This window comes from Atta cephalotes (genome assembly GCF_000143395.1).
Source record: "Atta cephalotes unplaced genomic scaffold scaffold00081, whole genome shotgun sequence".
In the NCBI taxonomy this organism is placed as follows: Eukaryota; Metazoa; Arthropoda; class Insecta; order Hymenoptera; family Formicidae; genus Atta; species Atta cephalotes.
Genome location: NW_012130145.1, coordinates 432992 through 443733, shown reverse-complemented (window position 1 = coordinate 443733; position 10742 = coordinate 432992). Strand labels below are relative to the sequence as shown.

The window sequence follows — 10742 nt, the reverse complement described above, 5'->3', positions numbered from 1 at the left end:
ACGTCTTTTACGTTTCTTACTTTATACTTCTTTTATATACTAAAGTAATAACGAACTACTATATTATTTATTATTATATATAGTATATATATATATATATATATATATATATATATATATATATACATATATATATTTAATTGTATTACTTTTGGCTATTAAGATTTCAGGAGGTTCATTGCCCACTAGTTTCCACCATCCAGACTCTCCTAATTCATTGGTACCAGATTTGAAAAAGATGCCACTATAATGAGAGAGTGTACCAGATATAGTACCAATCCAATTCTTCTTCCTTTTTCTAAATATCAAATTTACATTATAAATAGATCACATATGGCTAGTATAAACTATAATAGTACAGAGTACTATAATAGTACAAAGTAGATACTTACACAGTCTTTTTAAATAAAAAATCCCAATTTCTGTCTACAAAAGCAGTGATATCGGACTTCCAATGAAAGTATCCTCTTCTACTAATACCATTCGACTTTTCACGTAAATTGTAAAGCGTCAAAATAATAACATTGAGCCATGGCATTTTATCGCGCACAACTGTTTCCTCGCCTAGTGGATTGCAAGAGGTACAATTAAGTTCAAAGAAAACATCTCCTACAAAAGAAACTGGTACGCTGCCTCTCTCTAAACATGTTGTATGTATCCTTCTTTCGCATCCACCGCTACAACGTAACGATGGTTTATTGTAAGGATCACATATTTTTCCACAATTCTTGCATTTTTCGATATTCTCGGCTTCACTAGATTCTTGCGAATTTGTCGTATTTTCCACGTGTTTATTAACAGTTTCTGACATTTTAATTTGCAGGAACGATGATAGTTGCGGCAAAAAGTTTATTTAACCTCTATTGTATAAATCTTTCTTATTTTTTTATTTTGGAACTTAAAAATTATTAAAAATGACAAAAATATGACGTGTTATCGCACGTGTTGTACGCAAATCAAAAGTTGTGTTCGTTTTCGCCAAACTTTGGTTAAGGTACCTTTTCTGACGCTCGACGCTCATTTCAACATCAAAATAGGTCACGATCAACGCTTGATATTCAATTTTTCAATTTATCACGTGATTTATTTTGAAGCTAAAAATGAACGTAAACGAGCGTCGAGTGTCAGAATAAAAAGACATCTTTATAAGCATCTTTAACGAATAATCTGTTTTCTGTTTATGCACTAAACTTGACACTAAAATTCTTTTTCTTGCTTTCAACAAATATCAAATATAATTTTACTTTAAGTTCCAAAAGTATACTCTAGCTTAACCGTAGAAAAAAGACCATAATTTAATTGTGATAATACTACGGTAATTCTGTCGATATGGGCGAGTATTTTAATTTATCGATTCATCAATTGCATTACGCACAAATGCAAAATTAAAATTGCGCACAATGACTAATCAATCGATGAATTAAAGAATTCGCCCATTTCAAAACCGAAAAATCGATTTGGCGCACACTTTGGCAAAATTCGATACGTAATATATAAATACACATTGAATTATCCAAGCACGAAAGTTTCAATTGAAAGCTTATGGACTTAATTTTCTATTAGTTGTGTATACACAGAAACACGACAATGGATTAAAACGAATTGAAATTTTTTTCTATCTGAATGCACTTTAACTAGCGAATACTTTTTTTTAGATTTAATTGGATTCAATTGGATTGAAAAACTGCATTTCCTATTCAAAATTTTGAATTGAACAGTATTCACAATTGTGTTTGTGTACACAGAAAAGGTTAATATTATTTTTAGATTGAAAGGCATAGAGATATGCTCCATGCAATTCCTATAAATGAATAAAAATGCATTCAGGATTGAAAAGCATTCATTTTAACATTCAATCAATATTTCTGAAAATCTGAATCCATTTCAATTCATTTCAATCCATTCTCGTTTGCTGGGCGACTATTAATATCAACCTTAAAGTGAACTTGTTACGAGAAATTAGGACACAGGAAATGGAGTGTATTACACATAATGTTTACATAATGTTTACATCAATTGTCTTTTATTTAAGATATACAGTTTATTATGAGAATACTGTATAAAACATATCAGCTGCAAGTTGATACTGGAAAAATGGTTTTCTTCAGGGTTTAATACTATTGAATTGTCATACTAAACGTTTTCCAATTTTTATTTTGGAAAGTTACAACATTAAGGATAAAAGTTAGCTTGAGAGTAAATCAATTGAAAACTAAGTTAAGAGAAATGGACGAACGACCAAATATTACAATGTATGTTCAAGAACAGTGATCCCCTCTACATTTTAGTATTTATTAACATTAACATAATTTTGCGATTAAATAATTTTCATTGTTGTACCAATTACTTGATGAAGTAAAAAAAATCGCTGTGTATATTAATATTATGCATTGTATGATACAAAAAGTCATTCTCTTGATTTTCATATTGCTCGTTATGAATATAAAATGTAGATAAAATTTACAAAGTACCATATGATAGATTCATTAAATAAAAAGTATACATACGATATTGATGTAATAAATGTTGACCTGATGTAGTTTTCCTATTTGTAAAGAACAGTTCTAAGATAAACGAATTGTATTTGGTCGAGCCCGAGTCATAACCTGATTAACAATATATACTTCGCACATTCGCGACAGATAAGAGATTTCTCGCAAAATAACTAGTCTTGTAAAATAATGGTATTCAATTAATTAAATGCAGGTACTTTTCCTGCACGCATGACGCGTGCTTTATGAGTTATTATTTTGCACAACTAATACAGCCTTTTCTCATAGGAGAATAAGCTATGTACATTGCCTTCCTGTTGAGCTGAATGCGTTCTTCTTTCAAATTTCAATTCCCCACTATACATCATAGATCGCAAAGTGGTAAGCGACCTTGCTCCTATATCTTGACAACCATGCTTGATACCGCAAGTCAAATAAGGCAGAAATTTAAGGACCGAACCTTTATCCACTATTGATCCGCTAACACCTTGAGCTACTTTTAATTTGTCCATTTCATTATGAAAATACCTAGCCATCGCCGAACCTTTAGCGTCCTTTCTATTCATGGCTTCCAATGAACCCATCCCTCTGTACTTTTTTAGACGGACTCCGTCGCTGAAAAAATACTCGCCTGGAGCTTCAGATGTTCCAGCCAAGAGAGAACCCATCATAACTGTACTAGCACCTAAGCTGAGACCTTTAATAATATGGCCGATAGACTGAATACCACCGTCCGCTATGACGGGTATTCCAAATTTTCTAGCGTATTCGGAAACCTTATAGACAGCTGTCGCTTGAGGCCGTCCTACAGCCATTACCTCTTGCGTTATGCAAATAGATCCGGAACCCATTCCAACGCGTAACGCATCAGCTCCCGCCTCTATAAGATTCTTGGCTTGCTTCGTAGTCACGACGTTGCCAGCGATCACTTGTAAATTCGAACACTGCTTCTTGATGTACTTGATCATGTTGATCTGATATAATGAATTGCCCTGTGACGAATCCAATACCACTACGTCCACGCCAGCTGCGACGAGCAGTTCCAATCGGTGTTTATCCGCATCTTGCGTTCCTATCGCAGCTCCTACCAACAGCTGCTTATTTTCATCCTTGCTAGCGTTTGGATAGCTACGATTCTTCTTCAAGTCTGTCCTTGCCATCAGAGATACAAGTTCGCCGCGTTCATTGATGATGGGAAGCTTTCCCTTTTTCGACTTTTCCAATATAACATTTGCCTCTTGCAACGTTACGCCAGCTGGTGCGGTGATTAAATCTTCCAAAGTTGTCATTATAGAGCTAAGTGATTTATGTTGATAATTGGGCAAACGTTCGAGAAAGTCGATGTCTCTCGAGGTGACAATGCCTAGCAGCTTACCGCCGACTTTACCCGTGTCTGTTACGGGTACTCCGCTAAAACCATGCTCAGCCTTGACGTTTAAAACGTCGTTGACGGTGTGATGTGGTGCCAATACAACTGGATCTCTAATGAAGCCATGCTTGTATTTTTTTACCTGTAAACAAAAAAATTTATTTATGTAGTACAAGTTCAAAGCTAATTCTACAATAAGTCGATAGTCTGTAGTATTAAAAGTTGACTGGCAAATTCCACTGATTCATCAATTCTAACTTACCAACTAGCCTTCAGACTTGTTTTCGACTCACCAATTACAGATTACTGATTTATTATAAAATCATATTAATTATAACATCCAATATTTAATACAGGAATTACGTATAATAAAACGAAAACGTTTGTACTTTATACGCTGCTATGGAAATTCAAATTATATAGGTATGTATACGTTATGTTGAATTCGTTTTCACGAGTACATATCTAAAATGATTATGTCGATGAAGAATATGTTACCTTGTGCACTTCATTGGCTTGATATTCGGCGGTACAATTGTGATGTATGATGCCGATCCCGCCAGATAGGGCCATAGCTATAGCCATGTCAGACTCGGTAACGGTGTCCATCGGTGAAGACACAAGAGGTGCCTTCAACGTGATTCTTCTCGTTAACGGTGAGAATAGATCGACTTCATCCGCCGTAAAATCAATGTAACCGGGAAATATGATAAAATCATTATAAGTAAGGCCATCGCCCGCGGCAAATAGCTGCGCCGCCGACAAGCCATCGTCCGGTAACGGTATATCCTTTAAATCACCCAATACATAATCTGCCATAATTTTCCGTTGAGATTATCGTCCTTTTATTTTTTAGTCACGTCAATTGCGAGGAAATAAACTTCTTTCGAAGAGAGCACTCGGCGGAATACTGAAATATTCGGAGTATTAAGAGCACGTGTGCTGACGTATGTCCTGTTCACAGTGCACGTGCGTTCCAGAGCGATGCTCACAGCACAGCTCACAGCCGGTCATTCGGAAATTCAGGAATGTTCGGAACGCGAAGAGTCATAGATATATATAAATTGAGAATCAAGACACTAGCGTCTCTCAATTTGGAGGGCACACGTATTATTACATTCTCTTCTCCTGTACTGTCGGTAAAAGTTTTCGTGTTGAAAATATTAATTCAGTTATCTTATTATGATACAGACAAATAATAACTTGCCAGCAATTCATGTATGTATTATATTATTATATACAGAGTAAATTTTTGCTAAGCGCTTTTATATAGATAGAAATTAAACTGAATCGAAAAATCCTCTACCATTTTGTAATTTTCGCAATAGTGAACAAAAAATATTAATTACTAAAAATTATAATATTGCTCTACAATAATTTTTTTATTCGAATACTTGAACTTTAAGAATTTTTTCAGAATTTTTTATCAACTTTTTAATTTAGATTTTCTTATTTTTATCAACATGAGAAAATACGTCTTAAAAATTCTGAAAAAATTCTTAAAGTTCCATAAGAAGAAAATAAATGATTTTTGTCTTTTGCAGTTTTTCTGTAAAGTTGATAGTATTTGAGTAAAAAATTGTTGAAAATCAATATTCAGCGTTTTTTAGCAATTAATTACGTAAGTTAACTTTTTTTTTAAACTAAGTTAAAATTAACGGCCTTGAAAATTTAACTTAATTAAAATATAAGTTAATCCATAATAAAATTAATTGAATTAAAAGTTAAATTAATAAAAAAATTTTAAAAATTAATTAAAAAGTTAAAAGTTAAATTTGGTTCGAACAATCAAAGAAAAAAAGAGAAAAAATTTGATTATTTTACATAATTTTTCGTGTTTTTCCTTTCTTACAGCTTATTTATTAAAGAATCTGATTATTTTTGTTCACAAGTAATTATACAATATAAAATTACTAAATTATATATTCATTAGCCTCTCGCATTGTATCTAAGGATTGACTTCAAATTAAAAGTTAATAGTTACTGCAACAAAATGTAACTAAATTAAGTTAAAAAGTTAAGAGTCTAAAATGTAAGTTAAAATTAACTTTTTAACTTAACTTTTATCTTTTTAACTTAGCATTACCCAATTCTGTTAATATTTCATTAATCATTGCGAAAATTGCAAAATGGTAGAAGACTTTTTGACTTAGTTTAGTCCGCTCTATCTACACTCAAGTACTTGACAAAAACTTACACCCTGTATATATAGTTTTGTCCTTCAAATTCGGAAGTGCTAGTATCTAATTTTCAATATGACGCCCATATAGCAGTTTTGTAACTGTTGTAAAATTCTTTAATATGATTGGTCTTGCCCTTAGTTGCTCACTGGATCTAAATGTATAAACCAATCACGTTTTATCATTATCCAACCAGAAGCTATCATCGGCTAAAGCTATTTTCGTCTTCAGGAATCAAAAGACGAAGATAGCCTTAGTGTGATTGCTTCTAGTTGCATAATGAAAAAATGCCACATAAATACTCAAGAATTTCACAACAGCAAAGCTGCTTTTTCTGCTGAACACAGTCAATGGCCTTACTTTTTATCTCAGTCACGAAACAATCATGAAGAGTTGAAGAATGAAAACTAATAAAGACGAGAAACAATAATCTCTTTTTTTTTTAGTCGTTTCGAATTATAATTAATTTTATATATAAATATACAAATATTTTTATTGCAACACGTCGAAATTGTCTTCTCTACTGAAAAAAATCACGTTACATAGTTGCATGATGAAATCATGTATTTGAAACATGTATTAAATCATGTAACAGATTATTCCAAATAAGTAATGTAATTTTAAAATTATACATATTTTAAGTCACATGATATGTTCTTTTTTCTTCTATTTCTATCAATCAAATCTTTAAAATTCGATAACTATATATGAAATCACATGATGGATGAAATTATATTTGTAATATCATGTGTGATTTTTCAAATCATATCATTTTAAAAAACATATTGATTTGGAACAATCCGTTACGTGTTTGTATGTTTACATGTTTTAATTACATGATTCCATCATGTAATTCAATATTGACGTGATTTTTTTTCAGTAGAATTGTTTCTGTTTTCATTTCGCATTATATATAATCAAACCTATGGACGCAATAGTGATATACACAATTATATGTATATTATATATAAATTTGTGTATGTATACAATATATATTTGTAAGAAATATCGTTCTGCATAAAGATATAGATACACACAACTTACGAAAACGTTGTAAACAATAATAATGTAAGATTCACACAGCATATGATATTCGACAATACGATATCCAACAAGAGAATTCGGTTCTAGTTAGTGATATTTTTTGTCTTCAGGAAATAAATTCTTTTATTGGATATCGGACGTCATACGTCGGATGTCGTACGCTATGTAATAAAATGTGTATAAACGATCAGCCAAGGATGAGTGACAAAACAAGTTAGAGACACGGACTCGAATAACTTAACATTTCTCACATTACAAATGCTGAAAATGACACAGATTATAGAACGCCTAATATGGATTTGTACAGATATGACCATTGCAACGAAACCATCTACCAGGAATTTGAAAGAGTTAGCGAAGATTACCGCTTTCGATCAAATCTTACTGGCCATAAAAAAATCGTATTCAAGATGTCGATAATTCCATCGAGAGCTTCTCCAAATGACGATGTGATGTATTGGAATATTAGTTCGATATAATTCGTGTTCTCATCGTCGTATTCCTCGTCGAAGAAATAGTCGTACATCATAGGCAAAAATATCACCGCGACATACATCGCGATACACAGCAATGCTAATAGAATTATAAACGTTAAATTGAAGAATAAAGATTAAATTGTTTACAATTAATGTTCCTTTCTATCAATGTAGTTTAATCTTGATTTAATTTATTGTACTCTCTATCTTTTTCTAATATTTACAATTAGAAGAAGATAAATTAGAGATTAATGTTTATCTACATTGATAGAGATGAGCTTAAGAATTAAGTAAATCGAAAAAAATAGTTTTGTTGAGCGAGCGAGCGAGAGAAAGAAACATATCTATTGTACCTATGGCTCGAAGTCCGAACAATCGTTTGCTCGCTCGCTTCATTCTTTTTCGTTGAATCTTCTTCACCAATATGGGTAATGCAGAAACGCTTTCTTGTGCAACTGATGTCATGTTCGGATTTGAAGACACTCTTTCGTCACCAGTCGCTCGAGTTGAATCTCGAAGCGCTGTATTGATCATGCAGGAGAGGACAGAACATTGTCGTAAAGTCTGAGATTCAGGTAGATGCTCGTTTAAACATTCGTCTTTTTCTTTTGCGTTATCTGGCTTGATTTTACACCGGAGTTTCCAGTAATACTCCCAATAACTTTTGTTCAACAGCTCTTGAGTCTCCAGAGGAATGGATGATGGCTTCTCAAATGAATTTCTCATTCGTAGATTCGTTAACGAACGAGAATTTATTCGATCTTGTTTCGACGCATTGTACTTTACTAATATAGAATTCGTACTATTTATTCCGTTTCTTCCGTGTAACGATTGACTTATTTTGGAGCGACCGCGGCTCTTTTTATATCGTTTACCTTTAATGCCACGATAACCAGGCAGTATCAGAGTACAGTCGGAATCTGTAATCGCGAAACGGGATTTCTTCCGTAAGAATGACTTTGCCTTTTTTGACAGATTCATCGGTACCGTTTTACGTTTTACGTTAATGCGCAGCTCTTCCTCTTCGTGCTTTTCCTTCTTACTTTCTTTTTTCTTATTACTTCTGCTATATTCCTCCTTATCGTCAACTTGACTAAAGGCTAAACTTTTATCCAGTACTTTGTCATTTATTACATTTGTCGAAGATTTAACTGCATTGCCTCGATTATCCTTTGCGTAATGCGCCAGTTTTTGTGTCCCCGTGTCAATACACGAATATATCCGCGCTTTCGTCATATTTCTTTCACTCGATTTCAACATTTCTCTCTCATTCTTTTCTCCATTTGAGATACAAGAATCTATCACGTAGCTTTGATCGACGAAATTTTTCGATCTTGCAGCGATATTTAAATTTGAGTAACTTAAACTTTTATCATTGACATCCACCGCATTATTTAATTCTAACTCATCAAAATTTTCACAACGATCATTATCGAGCATGATATTCTTTGTAATATCTTGATTTAACGATGCGACGTTTTTCTTCACGCCTATTTTGCGCTCGGAAGTGTGGTGTCCTTCACAATTCTTGGAAATACTTTTGTTCTTCGAGATATCATCGTTGCTCTTTGCGTTATAATGCTCAATATCTAAAAACAGCAAAATTTTGATTGTTCTTGTCTTGTCAAATTATTGATAATATTAAATTAAAAATAATTTTGTGGCTCTAAAAATAAATACAAGTAAAATGCCTGTATGAGCTCTCGCGATTGTCGATACGCAATATATTTTATAATTGAGGACTCAAAGATTTAAAAAAAATCAAAGAATTCAGATTTGAAATGTTTGCGAAACATAACTTTGTTGCTAAGTATGTTCCAATCGAGCTTATCGCCTTATAAATATATTATTTACATATCAATCGTGAAGACTCATATGAAAATTTATTCATATTTTATTGAGATAATGATATATTACTATCAAGTGGATATTTTTCATTCTTAGACTCCTTGAAGCTATGCACCGAACTGATACTCTTCATCGATTCTGTACAGACATTCCCGACAATTTCTCGACCTTTCACACTGTCATTTTGACACACGGACGGCATGTTAACATCCTTTTCCATTTGCGTAAGCATGCTCGATATTTGTAAAGGTGTATCGCGATATGCGACTACAGGAATTTGAACGCTGTAACACTGCAGTGACTGCACGGATGAGGACACAGTTTCTATGTTAACAGGATTGATAGGTAGTGCGTGTATCCTTTTCTCATTAACCATTAAAAACAGTGGCCTATTAGTCTCCTAAGAGACATAAATACATAATAAAAGCCTGCTTTTAATATGCAATGCTAATCATAACGCGCGATCGCAAATTGAAACCTTGCATACTTGATTTTGTTCTTGAGGAAATCTACTTCCAACGTCATATCGCTCATTAGTCGCATACTGCAAGGCTGAAATGAATTTACAATTAAAATTGATTTTAAAAATTGAATCATACGCAATCATTTCACGATATAACAATTTTGTACAATTACTTGGACAGTTTTGTTTTGTTTCTAAAATGGATTGTTCACCAATAGAATAATCAGTCATCTTGTTCGCCGATTTTGTTACATTTAATAAATGATCTACATTGTGACATGCTGGTACATAATCGTTTACGCTTTCACTTGTTTCCCGTGATGTATTTTCAAGCTTTTCAATTTTTTGCGTGATACGTGTATCTAACTCTGGTGTTTGTTCATTTTTTGTGATATAAAATTCATCTGGTTTCTCAGCCTTTTGCCGTGATATCTGTCTACATTTTATTACAAACTGTATTAGTATGGCATGTTAACGAAACGAAACGTAGATAAAAATATATTAAGTAATGTTAAAAAATATAAAAAATAATATAATAAAAAAATATAATAAATATAATAAAAAATATATTTTAAAGAATAAATTTAAAGAGATTATAATATGTATATATTATACTCTTCTCAAATTTATATATATATAATATACACACACACACACGCGCGCGCGCGCGCGCACACACACACACACACACACACACACAGACAGGGTTAGGTACTAACTAAAATTAAAACGTTAAAAAAAGTTAAAAAGTTAATAACTTTTAACTTAACTTATATATATTATTATATATATATTATTATTATTATTATATATATATATATTATATTATTATTTATTTACTTTACTTTACTTTAACTTTTAACTTTTAAC

The 10742-nt window shown here is 32.3% G+C and overlaps 3 protein-coding genes and 1 pseudogene across 3 annotated transcripts in view; 1 reads left to right on the top strand and 3 right to left on the bottom strand.

Moving 5' to 3' along the window:
* Positions 1-811, bottom strand: part of LOC105624530 (cysteine-rich protein 2-binding protein) — a 2700-nt gene extending 1889 nt beyond the window's left edge. The window contains exons 1-2 of the mRNA XM_012205890.1: positions 393-811; positions 150-298 (exon numbers count right to left, since the gene is read on the bottom strand). Coding sequence (XP_012061280.1) covers positions 150-298; positions 393-811 — 568 coding nt within the window. The remainder of the gene's footprint in view (positions 1-149; positions 299-392) is intronic.
* The window catches only part of LOC105624562, a 10706-nt pseudogene extending 4254 nt beyond the window's left edge, over positions 1-6452 (top strand).
* Positions 2759-4680, bottom strand: LOC105624531 (inosine-5'-monophosphate dehydrogenase). Its single transcript, XM_012205892.1, has 2 exons — positions 4360-4680; positions 2759-4003 (listed from the first exon to the last, which is right to left on the bottom strand). The coding sequence occupies exons 1-2, from the start codon at positions 4678-4680 to the stop codon at positions 2759-2761; spliced, it is 1566 nt and encodes a 521-aa protein (XP_012061282.1).
* A 1388-nt stretch (positions 6453-7840) lies between the features above and the next one.
* LOC105624529 lies at positions 7841-10103 on the bottom strand. Its single transcript, XM_012205889.1, has 4 exons — positions 10046-10103; positions 9897-9961; positions 9479-9809; positions 7841-9150 (listed from the first exon to the last, which is right to left on the bottom strand). The coding sequence occupies exons 1-4, from the start codon at positions 10101-10103 to the stop codon at positions 7841-7843; spliced, it is 1764 nt and encodes a 587-aa protein (XP_012061279.1).
* Between the last annotated feature and the right edge of the window lie 639 nt (positions 10104-10742).

Excerpts from the sequence above, each read along its gene's own strand:
- LOC105624531 (XM_012205892.1), bottom strand. The coding sequence starts at position 4,680 with ATGGCAGATTATGTATTGGGTGATTTAAAGGATATACCGTTACCGGAC. Across the intron at positions 4,004-4,359 it reads AAGCCAATGAAGTGCACAAG|GTAAAAAAATACAAGCATGG; the intron begins GTAACATATTCT and ends TTTTGTTTACAG.
- LOC105624529 (XM_012205889.1), bottom strand. The coding sequence starts at position 10,103 with ATGACTGATTATTCTATTGGTGAACAATCCATTTTAGAAACAAAACAA. Across the intron at positions 9,810-9,896 it reads TTCCTCAAGAACAAAATCAA|GAGACTAATAGGCCACTGTT; the intron begins GTATGCAAGGTT and ends TATGTCTCTTAG. Across the intron at positions 9,151-9,478 it reads TGAAAAATATCCACTTGATA|ATATTGAGCATTATAACGCA; the intron begins GTAATATATCAT and ends TGCTGTTTTTAG.